The sequence below is a fragment of the Poecilia latipinna genome, unplaced genomic scaffold (assembly GCF_001443285.1).
Source record: "Poecilia latipinna isolate Pla-1442-1.1 unplaced genomic scaffold, P_latipinna-1.0 Scaffold2341, whole genome shotgun sequence".
NCBI classification, from domain to species: Eukaryota; Metazoa; Chordata; class Actinopteri; order Cyprinodontiformes; family Poeciliidae; genus Poecilia; species Poecilia latipinna.
The window spans coordinates 78,197-96,202 of NW_015114957.1; the positions used below are offsets into that span (position 1 = coordinate 78,197).

Genomic DNA, 18,006 nt, shown 5'->3' on the forward strand with positions numbered 1-18,006 from the left:
AGAATGACCTCGGCTGAAACCGTTCCATAGAATATAATGAATATCATCATATGTTTATTTTCCATTTGGCTTCTCCATTACCACCAAGCAGGAATGATCTTGACCTCGTGTGATCCCAGATTGCACATCCACCTCACTCTCTTCTGCAAAGAACCTGTGATGCAAATTCACAGAGTTTATATTTAGCCTGTCTTCCATCAGCCTGCTGCTCCCCGGTGCATTCCTACTGGCTAAATGGGAAATGTGGACCAGCTCTGTGCTACTTCACATGTGGACTTATTAACATTGCCACTGGCTAGTTTTGCTACTATTGCTCTTGTCTTTTCCACGTTTGATTTACACCGTTGCTAATTTTGTTGACTTGATGTTGTTTGTGAATGAGGAGTCGAAGTTGACTCCATTTTCTGCCTGTTTTCCACAGCATGTTCCCACGGACGGAGCCGCTCTCATGGGACAGCCATGTTTTGTCCCCATGACAGCTAGATCACTCAGCCCTCTCTGCAGTGACCACCTGCACAGCAAAGGATGCTGGGAAATAATGAGCATTTTTATTCTAGTCAGGACGACAAAGATGGGGAGGATGAGGAGGAAGAAGAAGAGCAAAGGCGAGGAAGTGACGAAGGCCAGTGGAGCAGGGAGAACGGAGGACTAGAAGGACTTGGGGGGAAGGAAATGATTGGCGGACGCCAGGCCTGGGAAGGGAAGGGCGGCGAGGCAGTGAAACCAGCGGCCATTGTGGTTGGCAGACAGAGAATGGACCGACCGCTGAGACCCGGTAACCTGGACAACCGGGGCGTTGCCCACATGTCCAATCAGGCACAAACGCATCACCACGCTGTCAACAAGCTGCAGCAGCAACACCTGATGGCGGCAAAACGTCGAGCGCTAATGGAGCGCAGCATGACCGCCATGGCGCCTCATGAAGATGCCTTCCTGACCATGATGGTGTTCCGTATCGGGATCCCTGACATCAAACAGACAGTAAGTGCATCAGAACCAAAACGGGTCCAAAACAACGAGGGATCCACCAATCCACTTTTTCACTTCTGATACTGATATATCATCCTATCCGATACCAAGAAAGAGCTGAACTGATATAAGACATTTCTTTTTTAAACATAGACAATGGGCAATACGTCAATAATATCTACTCCAATAAAGACATAATATCATTAGATAATACAACTGATAGAATATTCAATACATAATTATCAAGATTGGTGGAATCAACTAACTCATTCATTCTTTGGTTACTTAGCAACAACCTGCTGGGTCAGTTTCCCCCTGACTTTGGTTACCTAGCAACAACCTGCTGGGTCAATTTCCCCCTGACTTTGGTTAAGGGGAAATTGCACAATCTGTTGCAGCAGTTTAAGGTTTCACCACTGTACCTCATTTCACTGTGGAGTGAAAACTGTGGGTAAAACAGGAAATTGATGAGATCAACAGGTTGACTACCTTGACTACTTTGGTCAAACATGTAAACAAACTGCAACAATTAGTCATTCTAAATCTAATGTCAAAAAAATAATAAAGCATGATATCGATCAGAGCATAAAGCATAGAAATAGACTGAATTGATCTGCCCTTATGGATCAGGCACATTGTTATTGATATGTAGAATTTTTTTATATATTGGGACTGATACAGAAATTAATATTGGATCGGTGTATCTTTAAAACCAAAATCTGAGTTAAAGACGTGTTTAAAGTTTGGTCCCGTCACAAGCAGGCCGCTGACTGGAGGTCTTTCCAAAAGAGGAAGTAGTTCAAGCCGAGTCTCTCTGGTATTACTGCCTCAGAGAAAGATTCAGTTTAACTTGACACTTTAACAAATATTAATACAGCTGCTGCACAGTAATATTCATCACACATTAACATCCAGTCATTTAAAAGACAAAAACAAACCTGCAAAAATTCAGATCATTTAGTACAGGAGGATAAAAACATGTTAATGTTTAGTTTGACAAAAAATCCCACATTTAGCAGAGCTGCATAAATATTGGCACCAGCAAGTATTTGTTCTTTATGTTTATCAGATTTTTAAAGGATTTTAAAATTGGTAATCCATAAACAAACAGCCATCATTTGATGGGGTACATACATCCGTCCTTCTTATCCGTCCATCGGTTGGTTAGGATTACCCAAATAATTCTAATAATTTTCAGAAAACATAGAGAAATATTCTGATACTTTCTTTTCTTTAACAAAAAGAAAAAAATTATTTTTTTACACCAGGTGTGTAAACATCAGTTTATTGTGTGAAATCTCCTCACATTCCCAAAAAAGCAAATGGAAAGCAGAGCGAACATCAGCAGCAGGGAAGAAGTGACTCCATCATTCAACATGGCAATGTTGGAACCTGCGTGGGTCACTCACAGCCAATTAGCTCCCACATCTGGAGTTAGCATCACTTCACACTTCCTGCAGCTGGCAGCAGGTGAGAACTGGCAAGCCCACACACAAGCTGCAGCAAGGTGATGAAGCTCCACCCACTCTGCTTCCAACTCCCTCAACATGCGCAGCGTTCTACATGTCAGCTAATCTGCCCTCAATATAACAGTAATTGCTAATTATCTAATAGGGTTTTAATGAGTTTGGGGAGACCCGAGGAATGAGAAACATGCCAAGGGTTTCTGTTGTTCTTCAGTCTACATATATTCCTGAAGAAAAGGCAGGAAGGAAAAGATGCACTCCAATTAGATTACAGTGCTGCAGAAGGTGTCACTGTGACATCCAGGCTGCGTCGTCAGTATGGACCATCAGAAGTAAACACACATCGTCCCCACAAATACACGATACTTCATTCATACACACCCGGTCACCACAAACACACGATACCTCATTCATACACACCCGGTCCCCGTAAACACACTTTACCTTGTTCATACACACCCGGTCCCCACAAACGCACTTTACCTCTTTCATACACACACTGTTCCCACAAACACATTGCATCTCTTTCAAACACAAGCACACAGGCTCAGGCACGTCACCGCATACCTCCAAGGGACTTGGGAGGCATCACTACAGCAACGGCTGCCTGCCTCCACTAATGAAATGGTTGCCATGCCAATAAATTTGGTCATACTATGAGAGCGATGCTGAGCTGTGCAGTTTTACCATCAGAACTGATGAAACAGAACAGCTGCAAGGGTCTGTCCACCAGACGGCATGTTAGGGTCAATTTTAATTTAAAAAAAGAAAAAAAAGAGCGAGAGATCTGATAAATTTTCTGGAAAACTTGGAAATGCAAAAAAAAAAAAAAAAAAAAAAATCAAATGTTGAGATTCTGAGAAATTTTCTACAGAAATCTTGAAACTTTCTGAGTTTGAAAAGTCAAATGTTTACTGACATTTTTTCAAGAAAAGAAAACTGGAATTCAATAAGTTCAGGCAGAACACAGAAAACATCTGAGGCCAGAAAATAACAATGAGATATTTTCTACAGCAGTTTGTTTTCCTTGTAGGAGTTGGTGTTAATTTGACACTTTCTATACAGAACAAATGATAAACATTCATATCTGCTCCTCTGTATTCTAACACTGTAATAAATGTAGTGTGAAAATAAAAAACTTCACTGCACCAAACAAAAGGATAACAGCAGTTTTATAGAAATATGGTATGGTAGTTAATTATTTAAATCACATTAAATTCTGCAGAGATAATATTTTCTTTCATTCATCACAAGCTGTCATGATGATTCACACATTTACACATCAGTAGTTAACAACAACATAACAACTATGGACACATTTATGTTTAAATATTAATATTTAGTGTGAAAAACTGTTTGACTGAAATATAATCAGATAATATGCTAAATAAAGTAAAGTGAAATTAAATGAAATGATTGTTTGGCAACACCTGGTTAAATAAATGAATACATTAAAATGTAACAATAAATTAACAAGATATATTGAAGCAAAATAACATACCAAAATAAAATATATTAAAGATAATAAAATTTGATTAAGTTCCATTTAATGAATAAAAGGTTGATAACCACCGCTGAAAGTAGGTCAGTCCATTACAGTAATACGTTTTTAGGCTGGATTCTTCTGAACACAGCAAATCAGCTGATTTAAACACCTGTTCTACTGATGATCTGGCAGAGTTGGTTTGTGGGTCGGTTTTGTTTCAAACTGAACCAAAACACTGAATTCTGCAGCATATCTACATGTTAAGGTTGTCAAAGTCAAGCTAGCATTACTGACCTACTTCTCTCTTTCTCTTTCTCTCTCTTTCTCTTTCTCTCCCTCTCTTTTTTAAATTAAAACTTTTTCCTGACCATATCTGGTTGTCGTAGTGATGACAATAGCAAAGGACTGAGTCCCTTTTCCTTTTTTATGTTGTGTACATTTAAGATTTAGTGCCTTATGTTGACAATTTAATAGTTAAAACCAACGCCTGTCATCAGCAACCAGCTTTTTGCACACGTGATGTCACATTGCACCATGTCTATAAAACTGAACCCCTCCACTGTGTGCATGTGCGTGTGTGTGTGTGTGTGCGTGCGTGTGTGTGTGTGCGTGTGTGTGTGTGTGCGTCAGCGATGCCTCCAGTTTGACCAGGACTGCACCGTGTGGAGCGCCAAGCAGCAGATCATCTGTTCGCTTGGTGAGTCCCTGTGGGACGTCTACAACTACGGACTCTTCCAGCCGGCTGGAGAAGGACGAGATGCCAAGTTCCTGGAGGAGGAGCGCCCCCTACGGGACTATGCACGCACCTTTGAGAAAGGGGTTCCCTACCTCGAGGTAAAGACTGAGGTTACTCAGAATCAAAACTCTTAAACGACCAAAAAAAGTATTTGGTAAAAATCTACTCACGTACTGAGGAACTGATCAAATTATCAATCATTTAGTATTTAAAAATTACACCACACACGGACCAAAACATAAAGTTATTTGGAAATTTTGGTATTTTTAAGAACCAAAATAAAAATAGTATATGAATAACAATTACAAAATAAAGTCAGGATTTTTTTTTTCTAATTTCTTTAAATATTTTGTAGGTTTTATATTTCTTTCAACATAAAATTTAGGAAAAACTGCAGGTATGTGTCTGATGACTTTTTAATTACTCACAGTGGGTACAAGAAAAATACTCATAAAAGTATTTTTTCCAAAAGTTACTGAAATAAATTTAACTTGAGTAAATGTAACTAGTTGCTATCCAACTCTGCTCTGAAGATGGTAAATGCTTTGAATTTCACTATTAAAGGTGAATCAATGTTCAGTAACTTTTACAGGACATAGATGCATGTAGGTTCACACAAAGATTCAAGTTTTAAAATATATTTAAAAACTAAATTTAACAGTTAGGACAAAATTTTAACATTGATCAGAAGCGGTGCACTCCAATCCAAGGAATGCATAACCTACTAGGTTAAAGAAAAAAAAAAGAAATGTACATAATTACATTATTACCTCATTACATTATTAATATTATTATTATTATTATTATTATTATTATATGTGATTATTAATTACTTAGTTGTGGATGGTTGTCCAGCTCCTTGCATGATGTTCCTTTTCTCAAATGTTTCCCTTTCTTATTGTTAAATCGTGACCTCTGACCTCAGCTGAGGCAGTGAGTGAAAGTTTAGATGAATGAAAATTATTTTTTTAATTGACAAAAAGCACGCTTTAATATAATAAACCAGAAATTCTTTGATACAGACCTGGAGCTGGTTGTATTCTGTAAATGTAAACAGATCCTTTCTGGTTTATTAGTTTAATATAAGCAGCAGTTATTATGCCTTAAAAATTATCTTAAAAATGCAGAAATAATCTTTGAAGCATCAAGAAAACAGGCCCAAGTTTACCTTCAGGCTCAGAATTTCAGAAAAACCAAGAGATAAATCTGTTAATTTTTATGTTTTTGTGTATTTTGTCTCATATTATCCAATTTACGTATTTAAAATGCAGAGTATTACATTTATTAGTTTTTGGGTGATTGGTCAGCAGAGAAGTCATAAAGTTGCATTTGTAAAGCCCACAGCGCCATCTGGTGGATGTTCTGGTTTGAGCCAGATCCACTAACCAGGATCCAAATAAGCTCATAGATTCAAACCTTGTTACTCAGTAATATTCTGCTTTGTCTGGGTGAACCCTTTACACACAATTTGAGTTTTTGAGATGCATTCGGCATTAGATATTATTAAAATAAAAGTTTTGTTTGGAGGTTTCTTATTTATCCAACATGCGTAGTTGTTTAAATGATTTTAGAATTAAATATGAGTGAGTCTGATCCTGCTGTGCAGACGGTTACACCTATTATTACTGAGATATTTACCTAAATAAAAATAATTTCCAGGTACCGGTTCCATTTAAAAATGTTCTGCAAGTTCTAGATAGTTGTTCCAATTAGATACAAATATGGGAATTTACTGAATAGAAATGTTAAAACATTTAATTACAAACTCATTAGCTTGCCACAATCACCAATAAATCAATTATTTAGATGATGACATTAAAATGAGCTCATTCATTTTCATTTGGACATTTGTTAAAGAGATGCTCCCTTTTAATTTTGTTGAAGATCCGCCATTTTAAGAAATGCTGCAAACATTTGACATCAAGCACGAACTAAATAGCTTGCACTTCCTGCCCCTTTTGCCTGTTTTCCTTGTCAAAACTGAAAGGCAATTTTGATGACAGAGACTTCCTAATCCATTTTAATTGTTTATTTTGGATATTAAAAATGCATTTCTGGTTCTAGTGTTAAATATTGTTTAGACATTAAAGTTCTTTGGTCTTTAAGTGAGTTTACTTGCATTATTATGTCATCATTATTAGTTCAAGTTCACGGTTTTTCATTTTTTCTGTCGTTTTTTTATCTTTTGAAAGTCAAAATGAAAGGAAAAAAATACACAACACTGAAAAAAATAAAAAAGTAGTACAGATTAGATAAATATTTTAATTTGTCTCAATGACAAGCACACAAAGTGTGGAATGAAACAATGTGACGATAGAAACAAGTTTATCGTCAAATCATCAAAAACAAAGCAGCTTTTCTGTATATTTTCTAAAATATATGTACACATAGTACTTTATAGTATTAAAATGGTCTCAAAATGACAATATTATCTTTTATCACAATAATTTCTGAGACAGATTATCGTCCAGTAAAATTTGTCATCATGACAGACTAAGAAACTCATGTGATTAAGTTATTTTTCTTCCCAAAAATGAGTCTAAATGTGACTGAAGAAATGAATCACAGTCCTGTTCTGGCAGCTTTGAGTGGGAAGCAGAGATGCGCTGCAGCACACAGGAATAGCGGCCATTTTGTCTTCATGAACCAGGCTCACAGTTTGAAAAGTAGATTTTTTTTAGACATGACTCACATTTTTCACACACATCTGATGTTTTCTTGCCCTCAGTTTCGGTATAAAACCAGAGTTTACAAACAGACCAACCTGGATGAGAAGGCTCTGGCTAAGCTCAGCACCAAGGTATTTCTTCTTCTTCAGTTCTTAATCGTGTCTGACAGCAGCTGCCCAGCGGTCTGTAACATGGCTCTGCATGCAGGCCAGCCAGAAGAAGTTTCTGGAATACGTCCAGACTGGAGTGATGGAAAAAATGGCAAAAGTTCTGGAAAAAGGTCTGGATCCAAATTTTCATGACCCTGACAGCGGAGGTGAGATTCTGGTGATTTACTGATAAAAATCTGAAAGGTGTGGCATGATCTGTATTCAGAGTTGTTACGAAATGTGAAATATGTTTTATTTTTCTTCCAGAGACACCGCTGTCAGTGGCAGTGCAGTCTGGCCTGCCGGTGGACGGCGTCCGGCTGCTGGTTCTGGGCGGGTCCCACATGGACTTCAGGAGCCGCGATGGCATGACGGCGCTGCACAAAGCTGTGAGAGCTCACAACCACGCCGGACTGCTGGTTAGAACATCACACACACACACACACACACACACACACACACATACACAGAACAACCCCAGCTCCTATGAGCTCAGGAGTTTGCTAATTGCTGCTGGCTTGTCTGAAGGAACAGAGTGGGGGCGGAGCTGCGCCTTGAAGGTGGAGCTAGGTCCACCCAGGCGTTTTGCACCGATGAGTGGTTGCCATGGAGATTATAGGATTTCTCAAACATGAATGTATCAAAGCAACACTGCAGGTTTGCTTTTGATGAAGGAATAAGTTTACAACACAACAGAAAGCTCAAAAAAGTAAATTTTACAAGATACTGTCTCTTTAAGGATGAATAACTGGACTACTTTATTTGCCTTATTTTATTTTATTTTTTAATTTCTTGTCCTGTGAGTTCTTTTGACTCAGCAGATTTGGCTCATGTGAGAAAGAGTTTTCTCTCTAGAGAAGCGTCTCATCGTCGTCTTCGTCCCTCTGTCCTGTCCTCAACAGGCACTTTTGTCACTCGGAGCGTCTCCGGACTACAAGGACCGCTGTGGCCTGACCCCGCTGTACCACACTGTGCTGACAGGGGGCGAAACGTCCTGCTGCGAGACGCTGCTGTATTACCGGGCGAAGCTGGGCACCAGGGACGAGAACGGCTGGGACGAGAGCCATCAGGTAGCTCCGTCCAGCCAATCAGCTTTCTGCCTCTGTGTCTTATGTGTTTGTCTTAAAGGTGACCTATTATGCTTTAGGGTAGATCTAACAGTGTAAGATAGGCCTACACAAAGCATGTTTTGCACAAAATCTTTCTTAGATGATGAGATTTTAGTTGTTTTAGGGCCTCCTGTCACTTTAAATCCAATAATCTGCTGCTGGCCCCACCCCCAACACAACATTTACACACGCATGTCAAAATGGCTGCAAACAGATACATCGTTGTACAACCGTGCATCTTTGAAAAGCAGAAATGGAGCCTCCTGCACAACTAACAAGAATGCAGCAAGTGGTTTCTGGATGGCAAGTCAACCACAAACTCTTGTTTTTTCCAGCAGCCATTATGCAGCAAATACAGCTGGAGCTTGGCTTTGGTTGCTAGGTAACAGGCAGTGCCTGCTGATTTGTGACGTTGCATTCTGGAGGATTTTGAATCGGCTCATTTTCCAAACACCAGAAAACATGAAATTAGAAGAACAGAAACAAGCAAAATGTGAATTTTACACTATAGATTTCCTTTCAGGGTTTGTCTTTTTCTTATATTCAATCAAGTTTATTTGCACATTTCAACAACAAGGCAGTCCAGCTGAAATGGATTTTAAATCTTCACAGCAAAAACACCAAAATCTCTTACCAAGTATTTTTGGTCTAGAACACTTGAAATAAGACAAAACTAACTTACAAGTAAAACCAGCCGGCCAAATTTGCTGGAATTCCAGGTTGCTAGGTAACGGGATGGGCGTGGCTTGTGTTGCTAGGTAACGGGATGGGCGTGGCTGGGGTTGCTAGGTAACGGGCTGGGTGTGGCTTGTGTTGCTAGGTAACGGGCTGGGCGTGGCTTGGGTTGCTAGGTAACGGGCTGGGCGTGGCTTGTGTTGCTAGGTAACGGGATGGGCGTGGCTGGGGTTGCTAGGTAACGGGCTGGGCGTGGCTGGGGTTGCTAGGTAATGGCATTGTTCCTGTGGAATGTGATTCAATATTCCAAAGGTTTTTGAAGTGCCTCATTTTCCACCACAAAACATGAACTTACTGCCAGAAAATGGCTGAGAGTTTAGTTTTTTTTTAGAAGCCTTAGAAACCAAAATGGAAAAACAAAAACGAGCAAAAAGTGAATTTAGCATAATAGGTCTCCTGAAAACATTTTCCGTTAAGTGAAGCGATGCACCGCCATCTGATCTGTGCGTCTCCCACATTCTCTCCTCTTCCTCCTCTCTCCATAGCACAGGGATGAAGAGGAGTTTGGAATGGAAGAAATCCATAAGGTACCTTTCATTCCTCCGTCTCACCGTCCCTCCAGTCAGGAAGTGATTGACGTTCTGATCATCCACATGAGCAGAAGTGTTTCCGTTCTGCTTCAGCCCGGCGCGGCTCCTGCTGACAGAAATATTTCTGCTAAATTGTTCACAAACCTTTAATTTTGTCACATTTGTTTCGTTACAGCCACAGACTTTATGTGCCAGACCAACACAAAGAAACGACTCAGTATCTGTGAAGTAGGAGGAAATGTTTTCTAGAAAGTGTGGCGTGCATTTACAGAACGTCTCAGCTTTGGTTTGCTCGTCTGCAGACTCGGAAACTCAGGTTTACCGAGTGAACAGTCATTTTCAAGCCTTTTCCACACACTGCTAGTTGGATTTGGGTCTAGACTTTGACTAGGCCGTCACACTTAAAGAATCTGCTTTGATCTAATCCAGGGGTGTCCAAAGTGTTGCCCGGGAGCCATTTGCGGCCCTTGGAGTAGTTTCTTGTGGCCCCTGAACACAGCGTAGGAATGAGTTAAATTGTGCAGCCATTAGAAAAAACATTTTCAGTCATTTTTTTGTTCAGCCTCCAAATTGAATATTTTTTTACATAATTTATTTTCTTACAGTTGTGACTTTTTCTTTTATTCTAAATGTTTAATGTAAATCATGATAGTTTTCTGTACTTCATAAATCATGTTGTTCTGGATGTTAGTTGTAATTTTTTAGGAGATTAAAATGAGCCTCTCTGGCTAAATGTGTCATATTTACACGATGTGTTCATTAATATGCATTGTTTGTATAATGGTTTACTGGTTTAAACCATTTGTCTCGTTATGATCCAGCTTTTATAATACAAATCACATTGAGAAACTTTTACTTTTGTTGAAATTATTGACGTGTTTTGAAAGAGGATGACCCAAAGTTTTTATATCTGAGGATAAATTTGTTTGAGCCAGAAAATTTGAAAACTAATGTTATTTCTTTCAATGCAGCAAAATTCTTTTTCTGTTTGTCTCTGTGATAAAAACATTCATAATTTCTTTTGACTGAACAATTTTGGCCCAAGAGGCAAAAGGTTAGGACACCCCTGCATGCGAGGAAACCGGAGCTGATTTTCTGTTTCCTGTTTGGCCTCAGCTGTAATTTAAATGTAAACGAGGACGTCAGATGTATAATTTACAGTTGATCTTTATGGCTGCTTCTCTTGGGTCAACCTGTTTTTGTTTGCACTCGTAACACTAACAGTTTGCTCATATTTCTGACTTTAAAAGGCTTGCCAGAACGGCTTTGCTCAACACTTGGAGCATCTGCTGTTTTATGGAGCGGACACGGCCTCTCAAAACGCCTCAGGGAACACTGCACTTCACATTTCAGCGCTCTACAACAAGGTGAGCGTGAAACAAGCCAGAGCGGAGACGTTGTGAAGGCGAAGAGTTTTACAGCGTGGATTGTTGTCCGGTTCAGGAAAGCTGCGTCCGCGTCCTGCTGTACCGGGGGGCCAACAAGGAGGCGAAGAACAAACACGGCCAGACTCCTTTTCAGGTAAACGACCTTATCAGGTGAGAGCTGATGGCCTCCAGACAGACTTTAATTCTTCATGGCATTAATCCAACAAGGTCTCAGGTTTTATCTTTAGCATCTCTGAAGCAGTTAGTTGTTGCTACAAGACTGAGCTAACTGATGAGCAACTGGCAGGTGTACCTAATAAAGTGGCCAGTGAGTGTGACTTTAATCAGAAAAGGTTTTTTGATTGGTCTGATTTCTGTTTGCAGGTAGCTGTGATGTCGGGTCACTTTGAGCTTGGAGAGATTATTAAAAACCATAAAGACACGGATGTTGGTACGTTTCCAGGAAAGTTACTCTGTCGAAATTTAAAATCAGTAATTTGGGTTATTGAGCCGGAAGTAAGAGAAAAAAGATCCAGGCTCATTTATAAAACCATATTTTCACCATGTTATTCATTAATTTATAAATGTCACAGTTTCAAGCTAAATGTTTAGCTTCACATTTACTTGCTAACTACATGTTTAGTTTATAGCTAATCATTTAGCTTGCTAATGAAAACGTTATAGAAATGCGACACTTACAAATGGATGGTGTAAATATGAACTCTTATTTTGACAGGCTAAATAATCCAAATCATTGGTTTTAATTTTGACTTTACAAAAGCACCAAATAAACTTTCTCATATGTACTTTAGCTACACCGCTCTCTAACTCATGTTTCCTCCTGACCTGCTTCACCTGACGCCTGGTCCGTCCATAAAACCCTCCCCCTCATGTGTCACATCATCAGTTCCCTTTTTAGAGTCACCAAAGTTTGTTCCCAGGCGAAAGGAGAGCGTCCACACGCTGCCTCTCCCGCCGCTCCATTCCCACCCTCTGCTGCGCGCCAACAGCGACAACACCATGACCGGCTCCGACCCGCTGATCCTCCCCGCCAAGGCCGCCACCAACCCGGGGCAGGTACTGACACCGCTCAGCTGGTCCGCCCGGCCCATCTCTGTCTCGACTGATGTGGAGCATCTGTGCAGGGCCAACGCCGGGCCTCCATCGGGGTCAGGAGCTCCAGCAGCCCCCGGAACCGAACCCGGTCCCCGTCCAGAGGCAGAGGAGGCCAGAGCGATACGGAGGAGCGGCACCGGCAGCCCAGAGGCCGGCAGGGGTAAAGAGAGAAAAAGTTGCTACTGTTGTTGGTAGTCAATTTTTTGAAAGGAAGTTGCTACATTCGTGTCCAGTTTCTTTGTGTAAAACATGACAAAGTGAGGCTAGATGGGTTTAAGCACAAACATTAATTAGTTCCAGACAGAAATCTCATCTGATCGGTTTAAAGGTTGAACTAGAAAATAAGAAGTTAAGTGTCTAAATGTTTTATCTGAAACTTCGTCCTTTGCTACAAATAACCTGCCGTTCACTGAAGGGAAGCAGTTTCTGCATTTTAGGAAATACATCGTTCATCTTCTGACTTACAAAGGAAGAATTGAATTATTTACATACATCTTTATTTATTGTATATAAAGATATAAATGTTTAAATGAAAAATCTGGAGAATTAGTTGTGGAGACGCTGTGGTTCGGTCCAGTAAGCGTTTGTCTGACCCGCAGCGCGGCGCCGGGCGGCGGCCAGATGAAGCGGATGTACAGCGCGGTGCCGGGCCGGGTTTACGTCGCCATCCGCTCTCACTCCGCCGGCGGAGACAGAGAACTCTCACTTAACAAAGGCGACAAAGTAAAAGGTGAGGAAACAGAAGAATACAGAGAGAGGATCCTTCAGCCGGTGGAGGATGATTCATCAGCGCAGGGACTTTATAATGATCTCAGTGTTTGTCGCTGCATGTCATTAGCAGATTTACAGTAGAATCCATCACAGAAACCATCTTTGAACAATAAGAGCAGAGAGACGGATTTATAAAAGCTAACAGGGGAAGTAATGAGTCTCTGTGCAGGACAGTAAAGCATTATTAGGCCTGTCACAGGAACAAATGTTACTGGATGATAAATCCTCCCAGAAGTTATCGCAACAAACAATAATGTTGTTTCGATAAACATTAATAAAAGAGGCACAAAGGACCTTTAAAGTTACTAAATACAGCGACAGTCATTAAGTTGGTGCTCCACCCATCCACACATTAGGCCACACCCTCGCTGTATATTGACTCCGCCCACTTTGGTGGAAGCTTTCTAAATTTCTCAGGGGTGGGGTTTTGCTTTCACAGATGTGGAAACTTCCCAAAAGCAGAACTTAGACCTCCCAGATTATGAATTAAACCCTCTACAGATGCAAACTGCATGCTGCTGAAACCGCGGCGTTTAAAGAGCAGGGGGCGGGGAACGCTCCACCAGTCAGCTTTTTAATCGGAGTTTCACTTAAAAATATATATTTGCTCATGATGTTAATGAAGGAAAGTCTGCTGTTTATGTTTATGCTGTGTTGATTTTTCAGATAAACATCCAACTATTAGATTCCTCTGGGCTTTTTATGAAACGTCTAAACAGATCATTTGTCTTTAGATTGGACGGTTGGGGTCTGATCAACGTAAACTACATTCTGCCTGCATGTACATGTGCTGTAAATGTTTGTCCATGCTTGTATAAACATCAGCATGTTTGTTCCTCAGTGCTGAGCGTGGGAGAGGGGGGCTACTGGGAGGGAACGGCGAGAGGACGCACCGGCTGGTTTCCCTCCGACTGCGTGCAGGAAGTGGCGCCGCCCAGCAGAGAGAAGGGTAAAATCACACATGATGAGTCTGAATCATCGCTCAGTCTGCGGCTTGCTGCAAACATAACCCGGAAGGAAACCAAATGTGTTTAATTCATTTAAATCTGAAAAATAAAAAACTGTTTTCATTGTTTAATAGTTTCACACTGATAGGAAATTAAGAATAATAAAAAAAAGTTAAATATCTGATACTCATGGTGTCATTTCCTGATGAGCTCATTAAGGAATCAGCAGATCCTTAACGTCTTAAAAAGTCTTAAATTCTTTTTTAAAACGTAAGTTGGCCTTAAATACGTTAATCACAGATCTTACATTTTTTCTTATCAGGACTTTTTACTCATGTTCTATGTAATTTTTTTCCTTTGGTGAATTTGACTGGCATTCAATCAAATATAATTTAAATCAGTTATTTGAATGTACAGTTTATATAAATCATTATTAAAAGACAGAAAACTAAAATTATGATGAAAAACTTTAAGATTAAAAACAGTTTGGTTTTTTTCCCCCCTAAACTTTCAGAGGCCCCACAGCGCCACCTGGCGACCTCCCAGGGGACCGCGGCCCCCACTTTGAAAATCAGTTTTGGATTATCTTGTAGATGTTTCAAAATTTTCCACCAGAACCTGAAGTCACAACATTAGATATAAATCACCCAGAAAACATCTCTTGGTCTATCCCAGGACCGAAGCATTTATCCCTGGAAAGGAAATGTTTTCCCACGCTGAGAACAGCAGCAGGGTGTAAATAAATGTTAGTTTTTTGATGGGTTACAGAAACATGACGGAAGCTGATGGCTTTAATTGGACGTTGGTTTCTTCTGGATGTTTCAGAGACGCGCAGCAAGAAGGCCAAGAGGAAACTTTTCCGTAACGTCACAGTGGGAGCGTACGACGGTACCGATGGGCCAAGGTGAGACGACTGGGAGCGCTGGGGTGATTCTCAGAGTCCAGTCAGAATGAAAACACAACAAAGCCGCTTCTCTGGTCACACCAGGGGTTAATTTCTGCTTCTAAGCAACTTGATTGGAGGATGGAAAAGATTCAAGTTGTGCTAAAGGGAGTTAGCCTAGCAGTGAAGCTATGCTAGCCTAAAATAGCATCAGAATGCTAAACATGTAGCATGTAGCCAATGTCCAGATTTCTAAAGCAGCTCTGGAAAGATGAACTTTGCTTCAACTGATATTTGAAAAACAGATTAAAAGCCATAAATATCTGATGTTAATCTCAGTCTTTATTCAATAATTTAGCAGTAAAAAGAGAATGCTGCTTATTTTGCTGATATATATTTTTTGCTTAAAATGCGATTGATTACAGATCCAGCTATAACTCTGTTAAAATTTAATCAAGTCAAGCACTGTAAAACACGTTGCATTAAGTCAGAAAATCAGTTTCTTTATTTCTTTTAATCTGAGAATAACTGTCAAGATTTCAGTTTGTCCTGGCAGTGTGGGGAAACGTCGTCCATGTTGTTGGTTTTTGGGTTGAAAGCGTCTTCGTGCTGACGCTGAACCGCTCCTCTTCTTCTTCTCCTTCTCCTCTGTCTCAACCTGCCTGCTTTCCACCTTCATCTTCTAATCCGATAACGCTTCGTTAGAGGGATTTTCCTGCAGCTGCTGCTGCTTGTTATGAAGCTCTGCGTCTCGTTCAGGAGGAGGACGAACGTGAACATGAAACTGGCAGCGATATACTTCATCATCATGATGCTGCTGATGAGTCATGAGGAGGCTGAAGCCTCGGCTCCTCGGGGCGACGGAGAAGGACTCGGTGGTTCCCTTTGTTCCGACACGCCGTCCTTGAGCCCAGGAGTTTCCACTTTCACTTCACTTCCTCTGCGGCTTCTGGTTCAAAGCCTCTGCTGCATGTGGCGCTGCCGTGTAAACAGACTCTAAAAAACATTCAACACACTCAAAGACTGTAAACGATACCACAATATACACATCCTGCATTTAGGATATAAAAACCAAAACTCAGAAAGTGGCTTCCAGTTCAGACTTCCAGTTATCGACGTTGGAAGATTTTTTTTTACCCGATACTCATCTTTTGCTCTAAATGATCAAACATTCACTTAGGCCTGGACAACAAATCAATAATATATATCATGATGTATATATACATTGTGATTCTCTTCACAATGTGATCAGTATCTAGAGATAATACATCTGATACAATATTCAATAATTTCACTCTGATCCAGAGCCACGCGGCATTCTGGGAGATGTAGGCAGAACAAATACTTTAGCGGCTAAACCTCTCACAGCTAGCTAAGCCTGGTAGGTGGAATCGACTCACTCTCTCTGGTTACCTAGCAACAACCTGCTGAGTAACTGGGACAGCAGCAGCTTCATGTTTCGCCACCGGGGCTCATAACTGCAAAAAAACCAAAACAATGTGAAGTGAAAACAGGATAAAACAGGAAACATCACGTCACCAGTTTGGCAGCATTTCAATTTGTACAAAACTTTGTCAATATTCCACTAACATCGAAAAAACAAAATTTTGCAATCGTGGTGTTTATATTGAATAAGAAACACAATTAAAATCAGACATGATCACATTAATGCTCATGCAGTAAGTCATTATACAACTCCTACCACTTCCTGTCGTCTTCTTTGTCGTTTCCACCAGTGGAAACATCCTGTTGTTGATCACATGACTTGTGTGACATGAAAAAACTGTTTCCACTGCAGTGATGGATGGATGGATACATGAATTTCAAAATGGCTGAAAAACTGCCTCATCCTACAGCAAAAACCTGTAATCAAATAGTTTTTTTTAAAATTAGCAGGTTCTGTTAAGCAAATTTATTTTTGCAATTCCAATTTTCACACTTTTCTGGTCAAAGGTTTGTTGATATTATGCTAATGTCAAAAACACAGTTTGCAGCATTTGAATGTTTGCTCACGTAATAAGTCATTAAAAACATTGGCCTCCTACCACTTCCTGTCGTCTTCTTCGATGTTTCCAGCAGTAGTAACATCTGGTTTTGATCATGTGACTTCTATGATGCAGAAGAAGTGTTTCTGTTTCAGTTTTTCCAGATACACAAACTACCTCATCCTGGCCCAAAAATCTTTATATCGAAAAACGTGAGTTTGTAGAAATCAGCTTGTTTCGACAAAACAAATTTATTTTCATAATTCACATTTACGCAGTTTTTTATTCAGTGGAAATGCAGCTAGTGTTTCTGTTTGAAGCAAAGTTGTTGAATTGGAGGTAGATGAGGTCAGATCCCAGCTGCGCCGGCCCAGTCCTCGCATCGCCGGCCCCCCAGTTCTGCTCCCCATCAGCCCGATGTCGCAGTTCAGCAACACAACCCTCCTCCTCTCTTCATCTTCCCTCACATCGTCTTCCTCCTGTGAAGTACGCAGCTTTGCAGACTCTCTCTCTCTCTCTCTCTGCCGGGCGAGCTTTCACTGGAAGACGGGGAGGAAGAGGAGGAGAGAGAGAGAGGAGGGGGGTACATGGCGATGGGGGGATGCGGAGAGAGAGATTTCTCTCTCTCCCTCTCTTCTTCGTGGCCATCACTGGGCCCCAGAAACAGGAGCGTGTGGTTCATTTACAGGTAGCGGCTGTTTCTCCATTCATTGGCTGGCTATGGATGTGAGGAGAGGACAATGGAGAGAGGGGAGAGGTAGATGCTGCTACTGAGAGGCCGTGCCTTTTTCAAAGCCAGACTAACGCGCTCTGTGTGTGTGTGTGTGTGTGTGTGTGTGTGTGTGAGAGAATCGCTTCGTTTTCCGACTCTCCGCATGCATGTGCATGTCTGCGCTGGTGGACGCCGTCGCTGCTGCATGTTCGCTCCGTCTCTTCCTGCCGTGTGTTTTCTGAATCCTGCCTGTGTGTGTGTGTGTGTGTGTGTGTCAGCTCATATTGATGCATTTCAGTCAGACAGTGTGGGTGTATTTCATTCTCTCTGATTTTGTTCTGATTCACCTGAAATTCCCATTTATTCCCGTTTCTCT

The 18,006-nt window shown here is 40.8% G+C and overlaps 1 protein-coding gene across 1 annotated transcript in view; it reads left to right on the forward strand.

Moving 5' to 3' along the window:
• Nucleotides 1-15,260, forward strand: part of LOC106937419 (SH3 and multiple ankyrin repeat domains protein 1-like) — a 30,432-nt gene extending 15,172 nt beyond the window's left edge. Inside the window, exons 3-18 of the mRNA XM_015018928.1 lie at nucleotides 558-981; nucleotides 4,552-4,755; nucleotides 7,386-7,457; nucleotides 7,534-7,642; nucleotides 7,743-7,894; nucleotides 8,378-8,545; nucleotides 9,805-9,846; nucleotides 11,100-11,216; nucleotides 11,293-11,370; nucleotides 11,601-11,667; nucleotides 12,124-12,293; nucleotides 12,362-12,492; nucleotides 12,932-13,062; nucleotides 13,945-14,052; nucleotides 14,876-14,954; nucleotides 15,039-15,260. Of these exons, the coding sequence (XP_014874414.1) occupies nucleotides 558-981; nucleotides 4,552-4,755; nucleotides 7,386-7,457; nucleotides 7,534-7,642; nucleotides 7,743-7,894; nucleotides 8,378-8,545; nucleotides 9,805-9,846; nucleotides 11,100-11,216; nucleotides 11,293-11,370; nucleotides 11,601-11,667; nucleotides 12,124-12,293; nucleotides 12,362-12,492; nucleotides 12,932-13,062; nucleotides 13,945-14,052; nucleotides 14,876-14,954; nucleotides 15,039-15,045 (2,059 nt within the window). The 3' untranslated portion in view covers nucleotides 15,046-15,260. The remainder of the gene's footprint in view (nucleotides 1-557; nucleotides 982-4,551; nucleotides 4,756-7,385; nucleotides 7,458-7,533; nucleotides 7,643-7,742; nucleotides 7,895-8,377; nucleotides 8,546-9,804; nucleotides 9,847-11,099; nucleotides 11,217-11,292; nucleotides 11,371-11,600; nucleotides 11,668-12,123; nucleotides 12,294-12,361; nucleotides 12,493-12,931; nucleotides 13,063-13,944; nucleotides 14,053-14,875; nucleotides 14,955-15,038) is intronic.
• The last annotated feature ends 2,746 nt before the right edge of the window (nucleotides 15,261-18,006 follow it).